Source organism: Xenopus laevis, chromosome 9_10S (assembly GCF_017654675.1).
Source record: "Xenopus laevis strain J_2021 chromosome 9_10S, Xenopus_laevis_v10.1, whole genome shotgun sequence".
NCBI classification, from domain to species: domain Eukaryota; kingdom Metazoa; phylum Chordata; class Amphibia; order Anura; family Pipidae; genus Xenopus; species Xenopus laevis.
The window spans coordinates 12,144,434-12,161,966 of NC_054388.1; the positions used below are offsets into that span (position 1 = coordinate 12,144,434).

Sequence of the window (17,533 nt, forward strand, 5' to 3'; positions counted from 1 at the left end):
ACTCGTTAGCTGTAAATGAAAAGTGTCTGCACTGCACTCCTGTTATGAAAACAAAGTATAGAATGTATAATTAAAGGGGCAGCGCGTCCTCACAAAACTTATTGTTATCAGAGAGAGCACAGTAAGTCAGGCTTTTATCAACTTTACTTTTTTTAAACTTTGTTTTTAGAACATAAGTTTCATAAAAATTTTACTTTGTTTCCGACCCCTCTCTTGTGTATTGATAACCGATGTCCTCTATTAGATTTCTGTATACTGTATATACAGTAATAAGACTAATGGGCACTGTACCCATAATGTATATTAACAGGCATATTTAAATATCACTCATGTATTATAACATACCTTACCCCCTACTGTAAATTATACTGATTTTAGAAGTCTTTGAGGGGTTTGTAACATATAAAGACACAAGAACACAAGAGTTATACAGGGAACTCTGAGTATCACTCATGTATTATAAGGGATAATGTACCCCCTACTGTAAATGATAAGGATATGAGAAGTCACTGAGGAGTTCTTTGACCATATAAAGGCACAAGGCTGCAGGCTGAGTTATACAGGGAACTCTGAGTATCACTCATATATTATAAGGGATAATGTACCCCCTACTGTAAATGATAAGGATATTAGAAGTGACTGAGGGGTTCTGTGACCATATAAAGATACAAGGCTGCAGGCTGAGTTATACAAGGAACTCTGAGTATCACTCATGTATTATAAGGGATAATGTACCCCCTACTGTAACTGATAAGGATATTAGAAGTCACTGAGGGGTTCGGTGACCATATAAAGGCACAAGGCTGCAGGCTGAGTTATACAGGGAACTCTGAGTATCACTTATGTATTATAAGGGATAATGTACCCCCTACTGTAAATTCAAAGGATATTAGAAGTCACTGAGGGGTTGTTCTGTGACCATCTAAAGGCACAAGGCTGCAGGCTGAGTTATACAGGGAACTCTGAGTATCACTCATGTATTATAAGGGATAATGTACCCCCTACTGTAAATGATAAGGATATTAGAAGTCACTGAGTGGTTCGGTGACCATATAAAGACACAAGGCTGCAGGCTGAGTTATACAGGGAACTCTGAGTATCACTCATATATTATAAGGGATAATGTACCCCCTACTGTAAATGATAAGGATATTAGAAGTGACTGAGGGGTTCTGTGACCATATAAAGACACAAGGCTGCAGGTTGAGTTATACAGGGAACTCTAAGTATCACTTGTGTATTATAAGGGATAATGTACCCCCTACTGTAAATGATAAGGATATTAGAAGTCACTGAGGGGTTCGGTGACCATATAAAGGCACAAGGCTGCAGGCTGATTTATACAGGGAACTCTGAGTATCACTTATGTATTATAAGGGGTAATGTACCTCCTACTGTAAATGATAAGGATATTAGAAGTCACTGAGGGGTTGTTCTGTGACCATATAAAGGCACAAGGCTGCAGGCTGAGTTATACAGGGAACTCTGAGTATCACTCATGTATTATAAGGGATAATGTATCCCCTACTGTAAATGATAAGGATATTAGAAGTCACTGAGGGGTTCTGTGACCATATAAAGGCACAAGGCTGCAGGCTGAGTTATACAGGGAACTCTGAGTATCACTCATGTATTTATAAGGGACCTGAAGCTGCAAACGGAGTCAAAGCCATGAAAGGAGCTGAAGGAACCAAAGTAAATCAAAGAAGCTGTCCTCGCCAAGGACAAAGACCGCACACAAAACTAAGATAAGTTCCACTTACCACAAATAGTTTTGTTTGTTTTTAAAACTTAAACAGGTTAGCCCTGGCCACCATTTTTTACCTTGTACAGGGGACCCTTGCCAACAATGGGTTTTTTAACTTTTAAGGGAGGCCCTTAAAAAATCTATTGATAGTCAGGGCCCCCTTATAAGTTAAAAAAAAACAGTGGTTCCAGGGCCCTCTTAAAAGTTTTTTAAAAAATTGGTGGTCAGGGCCCCCGTACAAGTTAAAAAAATAATTGATGACCACGGCCCTCCTATAAGGCAGGCGCCTATAGAATATTAAAATAATACATTGGTGGCCTGGGGATTAAAAAATTTAAAAAAAAAACAAATTGGTGTTCAGTAGAATTGAACTCGTGGCTTCAGGACTTTAACTTCGGCTCCTTTCGTGACTTTGGGTCTTTTCGCCGCTTCGGGACTTCAACTGTTCGGCTTTTCGGCACTTCTGCATTTCGCTTGTTATTTTTACTGTGGAGTGGGCGTGAGTGGGGTTTGGGGCGGGGCCTGTGGTGGTGGTGGGTGGGGCCCAGAAAGCGCTGCTGTCATATATATATATATATATATATATATATATATATATATATATATATATATATATGCCCCACATATATTATGTGTCCTGGGGAGGAAAATCTATGTTTAACCCCTGCAGAACGGTCTCCCTTAACATTATATCCCCCACCCTTCCCATGCAATGGCTGGAAGACTAAATTTTATTTGTCATCAAGGTCTGACTCAGTCTCTTCCCGGGGTGATTATAACTCCCATGAATGGCTCTGTGGTAGGAAACAAAACCGTTACCACTTTGCACAGCATATCTCTACTTAAAGATGTTATTTCTGGGGGCTCGTGCTAGCGATTTTTCAGGCTCCATTACTGTTCAAAGATAAACGGTGCCAATCTAAGGGGGGAAACGGAGAAAGTGTTTCTGAATGACTTTCCGGATTAAAGTCGCTCAAATTGATCCTGTTATGTTATGCTGAGAATGGAGCATGAGCTTTCTTCTTAATAGACGTTTTCTGTTTAACATAAAGGGAGTTTATGGGCTAGTCCACACGAGGAGATTCGGGGAGATTTTGTCGCCTGGCGACTAATCGCCTCATCTTTTGAGCGACTATCTCCCCCGAACTGCCTCAGCGTTTCTCCCCATAGGGAAGTTGCCTTGAAGCAACTTCGGGCGACTATAGAAAACGCATCGGCGCATGTGCATTAGTGCAGGCGACTTTTCATTGTAGCCTATGGGGAAAAACGCTGAGGCAGTTCGGGGAGATAGTCGCTCAAATCTCCCCTGTGTTTTTACCACTAACAGCCCCAAGAAGAGAGGTCGGCATCAGGAAAAGTATTCACGCAGGGGGCGGGTCTGACCCTGATAAGAAAACCCCCCAGTACAAGCAGTTGTGCAATTATTAATTATTATTTCTATCTATCTATTTGTCTAACATCGAGCTGTCTATCTCTTTCCATCTCTGCATTTGTGTACTGATTAGGGATGCACCGAATCCACTATTTTGGATTCGGCCGAACCCCCGAATCCTTTGAGAAAGATTCGGCCGAATACCGAATTGAATCCTAATTTGCATATGCAAATTAGGGTGGAAAGGGGAAAACATTTTTTAATTCCTTGTTTTGTGACAAAAAGTAATTTGATTTTCCTCGCCACCCCTAATTTGAATATGCATAGGAGCCAGATTCAGTTCGGCCGGGCAGAAGGATTCGGCCAAATTGGAATCCAGTTACAAAAGTCCAAATCCTGGCCAAATCCCGAACCAAATCCTGGATTCAGTGCATCCCTAGTACTCATGAAATACATGGGAAAAAGCTGCAGTAGAATCAATAGTATATTATTTTCTGCACAATGTACAACAATCCCTAATTGGCGACTGTGCGCCAGTGGAGGGCATAGCAATAAGAGGCGGATAATGAATGAGGCTACTTATGGCAACTGCCAGAAAGCATATATCCCAGTGAAGAATAATCGTCAGCCACGTGGATCTGCTGTAACATTGCTGCTAAGGATTTAAACTGACATGGACATGTCATCGCTCCCCATCACATGCTCAACAGGATTTTTCGGTGACAATCATCCCTTCCAGCACTAAATCCACCATCAGCCTCTTATCTGTAACAGTGATTTCATACTTTTTTGCATGAAACCAAGAAAAGTGTCAGACAGGACATTTTTGCCACAGTCCATGGAGTGGAGTACTTGATATAAGGTTTTATTGTGCAGTGTTGCTTTAAGAATCCATGTCTTGGACTATAGCAAATATCAACTAAACGATATTACTATACTAAATTTTAATATGGTAACAGGTATGTATGTACGATATAATGGGATACAGTTCGGAGTTCACCCAGCAGATTCAGGTGGCAGGAATGGGTGGGTTGTGGTTGTGTTTGGGTGTAACAGGGTATAGGCAGTGCTCTATAAGCAGAGTCAGACTAGGCCGATGGTACAATGGGAAAAAAAACCCAGTGGGCCCTGCCAACCAAGAACCGCTACCTGCCTGAGATCTGCCTGACTCCTGACCCCCTGGGGAGAGGCCTATTATTTTAAAGGAAAGTCGTTTACCACTTGGGGGTTCCAAATGTTAGTAGGGATGCACCGAATTCAGAATTCGGTTCGGGATTCAGCCAGGATTCGGCCTTTTTCAGCAGTTTTCGGATTCGGTTGAATCCTTCTGCCCGGCTGAACCGAATCCGAAAACCATAATTTGCATATGCAAATGAGGGACGGGGAGAGAAATCTGTGACTTTGTGTCACAAAACAAGGAAGTAAAAAATGTTTTCCCCTTCCCACCCCTAATTTGCATATGCAAATTAGTATTCGGTTCGGTATTAGGCCGGGTTTTTTTTTTGAAGGATTCGCGGGTTCGGCCGAATCCAAAATAGTGGATTTGGTGCATGCCTAAATGTTAGTCATCCCCAAGAGATTGTATTTACTTACCTGAAACCCCAGGTCGGTGCTCCTATCAGCAGAAAACTGCACTGGCTCGGGGTTATACCAGCGAGCACCACGGAGCCATCCTCTTCCAGCTTCTTGTTTCTTCTCGCAGCTGCACATGCACATTAGAGTGAAAAGCTGAATTTTAACTACGTCTGCCCCGGGAAATTTGAAGAAAGAAGAAGCCGGAAGAGGATCGCTCCGTGGTGCTCACTGGTATAACCCCGGGGCAGTGCAGTTTTCTGCTGATAGGAGCACCGACCTGGGGTTTCAGGTCGGTGCCTTTTCGCCCATCACTAGCACCGGCCTAACATTTGGCACCACCAAGTGGTAAACGACTTTCCTTCTCCTTTAAAGACACCCTAGTGGCAACCTCATTCCATTATAATATGAACCTTTCATGCTTCAGATGTATATAAAGTTGCAATGACAAAAATCAGTAGCATAACTTGGTTGGGCCGGGCCCCCCTGCAAATGAATCTTCTGAGAGGGCCCTGCGCGAACAGTCCCACCTCCACCGCCCCCCGCTCTAGTCACACCTCACCCGAAAGCACTACACTACAACAGACCCTGAGGGCCTGGGTCTGCTTAGGGTTGCCAACTGGCCGGTTATTTTACGGGCCTGGCTGATAAAAATGATGGTTGATCGCAATGTTATTCATAGGGAAATAAGATAATTATATATGAAGGCCGGTATTTTTTACTGGAAAAGGTCTGCTGTATAGATAGTTAAAGGGCATGTAAAGGCAAAAAAATTAAATCCAATTTTTACTTTCTTTAATGAAATAGAAACCTATCTCCAATATACTTTAATTAAATAATGTGTACCGTTTTTATAAGAAACCTGACTGTAAGCAGTGAAATTCTCCCTTCATTTACTGCTGTGGATAGGAATTGTCAGACGGTCCCTTACTGCTCTGCAGGGAAACAATCATACTTATGAACATCAGGGGGAGCCCCCGCCTTACTTCCCAGCCAAGCAGCTTTGTTTGTTTCCCTGTAGAGCAGTTGGCGAATGTGTCGAGATTTGTATTGGATTTTATTTTTGCCTTTACATCCCCTTTACTGTTTCCAACTCCAGCTGCAGGGACAAAGATCATGGAGCCAGATTTAAACAGATAAACTGGGATTCTATTTGGAGGATTATTTTGCTGCAGCCACTGGTTCTGCAGAGTTGGAGAAAGTTTGTATTAAACAATAGAAAAACTATAAAATCCACATTAGATTACATGACAACACAGGACCCAGTGCAGTCTGCATATTCTGATTATTAATCAGTCTTGCTGTATCCGCTTCTGCCAGATACAGTATTATTTGACTTGTGCTGTTTTGATCATTTATGACGATCCCTAAGCAGCCCAGACCCCACTGAGCATGTGCACAGTCTTGGTCTTGCAAAGATGTTTAACAAAGTTACAAGATGGTGACCCCCTGTGGCCAACTTTGAAAGCATAAATCATTTGTTTGATTAGGCTTGTGGTGCAGTAAGTTCATGTTTATGTTTAGTATGCAAAATACAGCATTTCTAGCCTTATTCTATTTTAGACTTTACTTCCCCTTTTAGTCACTTTGGCCCCCACTCTACGCCTACAGCTCACACATGAGTGTCCTGCCATTTACCTCTCTGCCCTGCCTGTTCTTACCAGGCCCCCTGCAGTTGCAGGTCTGACTCCCCCTATATTTACACCACTGTAATAATGCTGATCAGTTAGGCTTATCCATTAAAAACAGTCAAACAGTCTTTATGGATTCGAACAGTCTCACAAAGATTCCAGTAAAGATCATGTCCCTTTAAGAAGAAGAAGTCAATGAGCCAGTGATAATAATGATCCCTGATATCCTGGGAGGGAACCAACATGCTGGATACGGATCTCCGGAACATGCTGTACTCACTAGGCCTCTGCTAATGAAAGAGGAAAGGACACATCTGTTTACCTGTTTCCTTTTATTTCTGCTTTGCACATTCATATAATTATAACGTATTTTGTAAGAAAAGAGATTTTGCCGTCCATTCATTTTACATCACTCTACAAATTCAAATCATGTAACATTTATTCTGCATTAATTATAGCACCGAAAGTTACACAAAATTATTTCCATCCAGCCACCAGAATAAACAGCCTCCAAAACAAGTTCCAGTTCATCTCTGAGCTTGCGGCGGGTGGGGGTAAATATTTCTGTACTTCCAGTAAAACAGCAGCACTGTCTTGCTTTATGGCAGGCATTCCAGAAACACGTTCAGGATCACAGTGGGTGGCTGTGAAAATCTAGTCGGTAGGACATTATTTTAAAGAGAACTGAAACAAGGAAACAAACAGTATAAAGAACACAGACTATCCTGGCACATAAACTGCTTGTTATAAGAATGCCAAGCTTGAACACTGAGTAATTCCTTTGTTTCCGACTGCTAATTTGTTAGAAAATGCCTGGCTGGGTGCTGTTTAATGCCCACCCTGCAGTTCCATTTAAAGAAAGTATGTAAGGGGCGCACAATAGATTTCTGCAAATGCTAAATGCATAAGTCTGATTTACATTCTTCAAGTGACCTTAAGTGCTGTCAGGGACACCCTCCTCTGTCACTAAACTGCATTAGCAATATATTATTCCTCTGATAAACAAATATAATATTATAAGGGGTTGCCATGAACTGCTATGGGCGACTGTGGCCCTCTAGTGGAAATGCAATGTATGCACATAAACAGAAATAGGGATTGGTAGCACTAGTTACGTGCCAAATATATAGGGACAGAGACAAGAGGAAAGTGTTGGAAGGGTTACTGTCTGCTCTGCTCTCATTTCCCTACAGAAATAGGGATTGGTAACACTAGATAGGTGCCTAATATATAAGGACAGGGACAAGAGGAAAGTGTTGGAAGGGTTACTGTCTGCTCTGCTCTCATTTCCCTACAGAAATAGGGATTGGTAGCACTAGAAAGGTACCTAATATATAAGGACAGAGACAAGAGGAAAGTGTTGGAAGGGTTACTGTCTGCTCTGCTCTCATTTCCCTACAGAAATAGGGATTGGTAGCACTAGATAGGTGCCTAATATATAAGGACAGAGACAAGAGGAAAGTGTTGGAAGGGTTACTGCCTGCTCTGCTCTGATTTCTCTACAGAAATAGGGATTGGTAGCACTAGATAGGTGCCTAATATATAAGGACAGAGACAAGAGGAAAGTGTTGGAAGGGTTACTGCCTGTTCTGCTCTCATTTCTCTATAGAAATAGGAATTGGTAGCACTAGATAGGTGCCTAATATATAAGGACAGAGACAAGAGGACAGTGTTGGAAGGGTTATCATGTCAATCATTAATGAGCATTTAGTACTGAACCTATAGGGGCCCTTTCTGAGTGCAATGCAGTGGTACAAGGAGTATGTCTTTATAAAGGATTATTTGGTTTATCTGTGCATTGTCAGGATGGAGCGTGTGGAAGTGAAGGTCAGGAGCTCGGTAAAATGTCACTCCCTGAGCCGCTCGGCTAATTTCAGATGTTGACGATGATTTAAAGGGAATCGACGAAGGGTGAAATAAAAGGTCGCTGCCCTTTTAATAGTGTGAAATACCCCTGAGGGGTTCTTTTATGTGTTTGTTTCCCTGTTACTCCACAGGTTAACCCTTTAAAGACAAACTCTCTCATAGCCTGGTCTTGACAGTTTTAAGGGACATTATACAGAGTTAAGAAAGAATGCAGTTATTTAGCTTTTTAATTCAGCAGCTCTCCAGTTTGCAAATTGCTAAGGCCCAAACTACCCTAGCGACCATGCATCGATTTGAATAAGAGACTGGAATGTGGATAGGAGAGGGCCTGAATACAAAGACGAGTAATGAAAAGTAGCAATGACAATAAAGGTGTAGCCTTACAGAGCATCAGTTTTTTTTAGTTGGGGTCAGTGACCCCTTTGAAAGCCGGCAAGAGTCCGAAGAAGAAGGCAAATCATTTAAAACCTATAAGAAATTAAAAAATGAAGGGCAGTTGGAAAGTTGCTTAGAGTTAGCCATTTTATAACATATTAAACTTCAAAGTAAACCACTATCCCTCTTTCTCAGAATATTTGAACGCCTCTCTAATTATCAGACTCTGATATATTTCTGATGAGGTTCCTAATGTCCCCCATTCATTTAGCGCAGCCGTTAGTCATTAGGAAACGCCGGCTCATAAAGCTCATTTAAATATTATTGCGGCTTCTGATTAGATTAACCTATTAGGCGTCCCACAGCGTGATGGGAAAGGTAATTGGGGTCCTAATCTCAGTGCCAAGGGAAGAGACTTTTCTGTTTCATTGAGAGTCAAGAGTCAGAACCAGCAGTGCACAAAATATACACAGCCAGACAGCAGCTCAATGTGGCAGTTGATCCGAATGTATTTCTTTTCAGCCAGGGGTGTAAATACAGGGGATACAGACCCTGCAACTGCACCAGAAAGTATAGGGGGGCCATGAGGCCCTAATTAATGAGCAATTTAAACATATATAGGTAAAACAGGACAACTGCTGGATATGTTGGGGGCCTAAAATTAATTTGCTGTGGGGCCTACTAACATCTAGTTATTCCACTGCTTTCAGACAATCAGTGTGTTCCATATGGCGTTAGAGCTCACTGAACTCTAACACCAAAAAACTCAATCCATAACCCGTAAAAACAAATGAGAATTCTGTTCAGATTCAATTTGGTTTTAATTAAATTTTACCTTTTTGGGGGCAGTTTGGGAGCTGATGAAGCATGTGTTAGGACAGACAGCAACTGATTATTGATTAATCGGTGGGATTCTGTCTTCTGGGGAAGACCATTCCCATTCATTGTATTTGTGCTGAGACAATGTCCTTCATAGGTTGACGTATTTTCCTTATGGGCACAGAGGGTATTTGCAATGTTAACTGGGTGCAATTAAATACCTCCCATATTATTAGCCCTGTTAGTGCCAGTTCTCAAGTTGATCAGCAGTCACTGTCATACTAAAGGTCAGTGAAAGATTTGCACAATGGGACTACATAGTTCTACATAATCATCCATTAAAGGAACAGTAACAACAAAGAATTAAAATGTTTTAAAGTAATGAAAATATTGTATACTGTTGCCCTGCACTGGTAAAACTGATGTGTTTGCTTCAGAAACACTACTATAATTCATATAAACAAGCTGCTGTGTAGCAATGGCAGAAATTGAAAAAAAGGCTATATGGCACAGGATAAATAGTGAATAACAGATAACACCATTATGTTCTACAGAGTTTATCTGCTGTGTAACCTGAGACTTTTCTGTCTAAGGGAAACAATATGGCAACTCCCCCCCATATGTATAAATACAAATATACAGAAAAGGAATGTTCTGGGCACACAATATGCTATACCCTCATACTGTACTGTCTAAGGGAAACAATATGGCACCTCCTTCCCATATGTATAAATACAAATATACAGAGAAGGAATGTTCTGGGCACACAATAAGCTATACCCTCATACTGTACTGTCTAAGGGAAACAATATGGCTCCTCCTTCCCATATGTATAAATACAAATATACAGAGAAGGAATGTTCTGGGCACACAATAAGCTATACCCTCATACTGTACTGTCTAAGGGAAACAATATGTCACCTCCTTCCCATATGTATAAATACAAATATACAGAGAAGGAATGTTCTGGGCACACAATAAGCTATACCCTCATACTGTACTGTCTAAGGGAAACAATATGGCACCTCCTTCCCATATGTATAAATACAAATATACAGAGAAGGAATGTTCTGGGCACACAATAAGCTATACCCTCATACTGTACTGTCTAAGGGAAACAATATGGCACCTCCTTCCCACATGTATAAATACAAATATACAGAGAAGGAATGTTCTGGGCATACAATAAGCTATACCCTCATACTGTACTGTCTAAGGGAAACAATATGGCACCTCCTTCCCATATGTATAAATACAAATATACAGAGAAGGAATGTTCTGGGCACACTATAAGCTATACCCTCATACTGTACTGTCTAAGGGAAACAATATGGCATCTCCTTCCCATATGTAGAAATACAAATATACAGAGAAGGAGTGTTCTGGGCACACAATAATTAATACTGTACTGTCTAAGGGAAACAATATGGCTTGTTCATGCTTTATTTATAAATACAAATACATGGAGATTTAGCCTAGAGATTCATTCTCTGGCCGGCCCAGGAACCAATTGAATAAGGATATTACGTGCTCTAATGAGCATGTCTCAGTCTCCTTCTTCAATAGATCTAAATTAGGGCCCTAACTAATAACATATGGCTCGTGATTAGCCATGACTTTTGGGCACAATTCCGTCGCCCTTGTTATTAGTGCCCAAACGCTGAGGGCACACCATGCAGCAGGCTTGGAAACTTATACTATTTAATTTGCTTTCCTTATATGTGACTCCGCATGCAATTAGCTCATCTGTGGCTATGGCTCCAATCGGAAGGGCCCTGTGCTTCTGGGAACCGAATCCCACTTTGTCAGCATTTGCAGATGGGTCATTTAAACTTATTTAGTTCTCCTAGCCCATTATCATTCAGTCCATGTTCCCCGGCTAGAGTTGCCACCTGGCTGGTATTTTACCGACCTGGCCGGTTTTGGGTGATCCCAATGTTATTAATAGGGAAAAAAGATAAATATATAGGAAAGGTGGTAACCCTACCCTCTGTGTGCCTGCAAGAAAGAGAAGGTAGGTATGGGGTGCTGGAGGGGGTTGTGCCTTGGGCAAGAAGGCCAGGGGGGCTTTGTGGCCAGTTCAATGCTGCGTGTGGCATCTCCTATTCCTTGCAGGACTTGAAGATGACTTAAGCCGGCCATAGACGTAACTATCCGAACGTACGAATTGTGGATTCGTATGATTTTTGGTCAATGTGTGGAGAGTCCCGACATTTTTCGTCCAGTGGAGATCGGTCGTTTGGTCGATCGGACAGGTTAGAAAATTTCTGTCGGCTGCTGATAATATCTCTGCGTGTATTGCCGATCATATGATTTTCAGTGGGAGACTGTCACCAGCTTTGTCAGACATAAGTATCGTACGATTGCTGTCAGGGGCAGAACATCGGCTCATCTGTTCTTTTACTACTTTATTTGATCGGAATGGTTAGTGGCAGGTCGGGAGATGGGAAAGTCCGATCGTACGTTGATTCGTACGATCGGATCTTTGCGTCTATGGCCAGCTTTAAAGGGATACTGTCATGGGAAAACATGTTTTTTTCCAAACCCATCAGTTAATAGTGCTACTCCAGCAGACATCTGCACTGAAATCCACTTCTCAAAAGAGCAAACAGATTTTTTTATATTCAATTTTGAAATCTGACATGGGGCTAGAAATATTGTCAGTTTCCCAGCTGCCCCCAGTCGTGTGACTTGTGCCTGCACTTGAGGATGGAACTAGGGTTGCCACCTTTTTCCTAATTTTTTTACCGGCTGGTGGGGGCGTGAACAAAAAGTGGCAGTGTGATGTTAAAAGGGGGCAGCCCGTGACATAAAAGGGGCAGGGCCGTGGCGCAGAGGTTTGAAGACAGGACAATAGCTACGTTTACAAGGGATTGGGGGCGGGCCAAGGGGGGTCTTTTTTTACGGGTATTACAAATTTACCAGCAGCTACATTGCCGGTAAATTTGTAATACCGGCTCCGGCTAGGCTGGTAAAATACCGGCTGGGTGGCAACAATATGTCTAGCCCCATGTCAGATTTCAAAATTAAATATATAAAAAAAAATTGTTTGCTCTTTTGAGAAATGGATTTCAGTGCAGAATTCTGCTGGAGCAGCACTATTAACTGATGCGTTTTGAAAAAAACATGTTTTCCCATGACAGTATCCCTTTAATGAATGGGGCAAGTGTAAGATGTCCCGCCAGCAGGGGGCGTGTGTCAGTGGGTGGGTACAGTTACACAGTGAGAGAGTATGATTGGCTGTACCAGCAGGGGGCGGTGCTTGAATGTATATGCGGAATATGTTACACAACGGGTGTGAGTTATAGGATTTGCCAGCAGGGGGCGTGTCAGGCGCTGTTACTTTATAAGTGAGGGGGAATAATCATTATTCACTAATCGGTCGCTCTATTTCCTGGCCGGCTGAGTTCCAGACCAGACTCGCTGTCTCCCCGTTGTGCAGATTCCGGTGCCGCGATGCAGGCGGCGTTGCTCCCCAGGCTGTGGCTCCGCTGCTCTGTGCCGGCACTGCCGAGGCTGCTGGGTAGGAGCGGGCGATACAGTGTGGGAGTGAGGCCTGACTTGCTGTGTGAGGCCGGGACTGTGCGGCTCTCTCTTCAGCTCGGAACTCTGTCCCCGGCCGGTGGGCTAATGCTGCGGGCAAGTTCTGCGGGATCCGGCCCCTCCCAGGTGGGTACGAGGAATGGTTTGTACTGACCCGGGGCTGGGAGTGGGGGACACTTGCAGATACCGGGGAAGTTGGGGGCGGGGCAGTGGGAGTGGCAGTCGGGGCGCAGGTGACAGTTGGGTCAGTGGCAGCGGGTGATGCAGCAGAAGGGGGCGGAGAAAGGAAACAGATGGGAAATAAGGGGAGAGAGACCCTGGGTGCTGGTTGGGGTAAAAGAGCAATGAAATCTGATTGAGATACTTGAATATGAGCAATAGAACAAAATGGACAAAATACCTTGTAACTGAGTGAGTGTTCCAGTGAGTAGTTGGTCAGTGAGTTGGTCAGTGAGTAGGACAGGTAGTTGGTTAGTGAGTAGGGCCAGTGTGTAGTTCAGTGAGTGTGTCAGTAAATGGGTCAGTAAATGTCAGTGAGTAGGGCCAGTGAGTAGGTCAGTAAATATATCAGTGTGTTGGTCAGTGAGTGTGTCAGTAAATGTCAGTGAGTAGGGCCAGTGGCAGCTGCCAGTATTAGCATGTGCTGCTATATAAGCTGTGAGTTCTGTAGCTTCGCTCTGTCCTTAGAGATATCAGCCCCTGCCATCTGCCTTACCCCCTCCCTCCTGCCAAACCCAACAGAAAGATCAAGGCCTGGCCCTGTAGCACCCAGAGCTGAGACAGCACCCATCAGACAGGAGGGGGTGTATCCCTGTATATAGAATAGTTGTCTGGATGAGACCCGGGGGGATAATACACTGATTTACTCTCTTCTAAAGGTCCCACAGAATCCCCCCAGTGGAGAGACCAGTGGCTCCAGCAATGAGAATGAGGAGAAGCCCAACAAGACCAAACAGCTGAGGAAAGTGTTTAAGGAGTACGGGGCGGTGGCGGTTTCATTCCACGTGGCCATCTCATTGGTTTCCCTCGGCATATTCTATGGCATTGTCTCCAGGTGAGAAGTATGGGAGGTCTGTACTATTATTTATTATGGCCGAGAGCTCAAGCATCACTGTAGGGAACATCTGATACTATAGGGCTTTCTCATTCTCCTACATTAAAGGGTAGAGATTAAAGACTGGCCAGTTCAGCAGCCTTTCAACTGGTCTTCATTTTCTGCAGTTGCTTTATTTTACTTTTCAGCTTTCATAGGGGGGGGTGGGGTCACCGACCCTAGCCGTGGAAAAAACGATTGCGCTGTGAGGCTACAATTTTATTGTTGCTTTTATTCCTTCTTTCAGTCCCTCTCCTATTTATCTTCCTGCCTCTCGTTCTAACCGCTGCCTGGTTGCTAGGGTAAAATGAACCCTAGCAACTAGATAGCTGCTGAAATTCCAGAGCGGAGAACTGAATAATTAAAAAAATATATATATATATTTATTTTAAAAAAGACCAATTGTCTCATATGTTCTATCCCCTTTCTCTGCAGCGGAATAGACATTACGTCGCTTCTCTTAAAAGTTGGATTCAGCGAAGCGGTGGTCCAGTCCAAGTTAGCCGCCGGAACCAGCACCTTTGTGTTGGCATATGCCATCCATAAACTGTTTGCCCCTGCCCGGATCAGCATCACCTTAGTCTCTGTCCCCTTTATCGTCCGATATCTCAGGAAGGTCGGTCTCTTTAAGCCTCCGATCTAGCTCCATTACAAGCACCTGAGCAGAATATTTTGTTTTTTGCCTTTTCACCAACCTGATATTCTGCTCATTTTTCTTTGGCTTTTTTCTACTTGACCTTTACTTGAAATGTGCTCATTTTAAGAATCGACATTTGCTGATAGAAACCCAATTCATGGCACTAATATGAGCAACAAGAACTTGGCATCGGAGGAGTTTTCAGGGAGCTACCAGGTCATTCAGTTGATATCGCTGCACCACTCGTTGGGCAAAGGAACCAGAATAACTCAGAAAATACTAACACATAATTCTAATAAATTATTTTTACAATCTAAACGTCGTCCTTCAGATGTTTCGCCGCCCAAACGACGACACTCGGGTCATGTCCAGCCATCGTTTTGGTGTTTCCAACTACCTTAAAACAATTCCCGGGCCCTTAATTCAAGAAGTGGAATGGGATGAATTTTAAAGGAATTTTAAAGGAAAACTATACCCAAAATGAATACTTGAGCAACAGATAGTTTATATCAAATTGAATGACATATTAAAGAATCTTACCAAACTGGAATATATATTTACATAAATATTGCCCTTTTACGTCTCTTGCCTTGAGCCACCATTTCGTGACTCTATCTGTGCTGCCTCAGAGATCACCTGACCAGAAATACTACAACACTAACTGTAACAGGAAGAAGTGAGGAAGCAAAAGGCACAACTCTCTGTTAATTGGCTCATGTGACCTTACATGTGGTTTGTATGTGAGCACAGTGAATCGTACTCTCTCAGGGGGCGGCCCTTATTTTTTAAAATGGCAATTTTCTATTTATGATTACCCACTGGCACATACTACTAAAAAAGTATATTATTATGATAATGGCTTTTACACCGTGAGCTGTTTTACTCAGTATCTTTTAATAGAGACCTACATTGTTTGGGGGGTATAGTTTTCCTTTAAATCGGATGCAGTTGATCTACAGACTTTCAGCTTTAATTCAGTGGGTTGAACAAAAAGATTGGATAAAAATGTGAGAAACTAAAGACTTTTTTTTTTAAACACGATTACTTCATTTCAGGGGCTCAAAAGTAATCAGACTAATTAAAACTGTAAATAAAATGTTCACCTTCTTGGTTGAAAACCCTTTGCGGCAATGACAGTCTGAAGTCTTGAACTCATGGACATCACCAGATTCTGGGTTTCCTCCTGTTTAATGCTCTGCCAGGCCTTTACTGCAGCGGCTTTCACTTGCTGTTTGTTTGTGGGTCTTTCTGTTCCAAGTTTAGTCTTCAACAAGTGAAATGCAGCTCAATTGGGTTCAGATCAGGTGACTGACTTGGCCATTCAAGAATATTCCACTTCTTTGCTTTAATAAACTCCTGGGTTGCTTTGGCCGTATGTTTTGGGTCATTATGAAACGCCTCCCAATCAATGTGACTGCATTTAGCTGGATTTGAGCAGACAGTGTCTCTGAACAGCTCAGAATTCATTCTTGTGCTTCTGTCCTGTGTCACATGATGGATAAACACTAGTGTCCCAGTGCCACTGGCAGCCATGCACGCCCAAGCCATCACACTGCCTCCCAAATGTTTTATACATCATGTGCTATGCTTTGGATCATGAGCTCTTCCACACCTTCTCCAGACTTTTTTCTTGCCATCATTCTGGTAGAGGTTGATCTTGGTTTCATCTGTCCAAAGAATGTTTTTCCAGAACTATGCTGGCTTTTTTTTAGATGTTTTTGTAGCAAAGTCCAATCTTGCCTTTCTTTTCTTGAGGCTTAGGAGTGCCTTGCTCTGTATTTACTTTCATGCAGTCTTCTCTTTATGGTAGACTTGGATATGGAGACTCTGCCTCTTGGAGAGTGTTCACTTGTTTGGCTGTTGTGAAGGGATTCTCTTCACCATGGAAATGATTCTGAGATCATCCACCACTGTTGTCTTCCATGGACGTCCAGGTCTTTTTGCGTTGCTGAGTTCACCAGAGCTTTCTTTCCTTCTCAGGATGTACCAAACTGTAGATTTTGCCACTCCTAATATTGTAGCAATTCCTCGGATGGCTTTTTTCGGTTTTTTGCAGCTTAAGGATGGCTTGTTTCACCTGCATGGAGAAATCCTTTGACTGCACGTTGAAAATCTTCAAATCAAATCCAGGGCTTTTATCTGCTTCATTGATAATGACATAACAAAGGAATTGCCAACACCTGCCCATGAAATAGCCGTTGGGTAGGACTCCACGAGCGATTTTATCGCGATCCGATGCGCTGCGACTTGTAATAGAATTGTCGCATGATGTCGCAGCGTTGACCCGACGCGGCATGACTGTCGGATGCACACGCAGCGCCTGCATCCAACAGTCAACGCTGCGACACCATGCGACAATTCTCTTGGATCGCGACAAAATCGCTCGTGGAGTCCTACCCTTTGAGTCAATGGTCCAATTACTTTTGAGCCCCTGAAATGAAGTGACTGTGTTAAAAAAAGGCTTTAGTTCCTCACATTTTTATGCAATCTTTTTGTTCAACCCACTGAATTAAAGCTGAAAGTCTGCAGTTCAACTGCATCTGAGTTGTTTCATTTAAAATTCATTGTGGTAATGTACAGAACCAAAATTAGAAAAAGTGCTCTCTTTCCAAAGACTTATGGGCCTAACTGTATAAATGAAGTGCAAATGTGGTGGATGTTTGAATCTGCAGAAGGATCAGCAATGGTTAATCTCATCCTGGGCCCCACAGGCTGCCTTGCCCAGGTCATATAACAGACTTCTTATCTCTTACACCATATGTGTGTGTTCACCAGAATGTGGCTGATGCAGAAAGTCACTAAAATTGAAACCCATCTGGCCTATAGAATCCAGCTGGGAAGACTTGAGCTCACAGGAGCACTTTAGAGCAAGGGCTTC

General features: G+C 42.8%; 1 protein-coding gene across 1 annotated transcript; it reads left to right on the forward strand.

Moving 5' to 3' along the window:
• Positions 1 to 12,788: 12,788 nt before the first annotated feature.
• On the forward strand, positions 12,789 to 14,973 carry fam210b.S (family with sequence similarity 210 member B S homeolog). The gene is given in 3 exon segments (NM_001093061.1): positions 12,789 to 13,051; positions 13,804 to 13,979; positions 14,454 to 14,973. Coding segments are annotated over 3 exon segments (597 nt in total). The 5' UTR covers positions 12,789 to 12,838; the 3' UTR covers positions 14,662 to 14,973.
• The last annotated feature ends 2,560 nt before the right edge of the window (positions 14,974 to 17,533 follow it).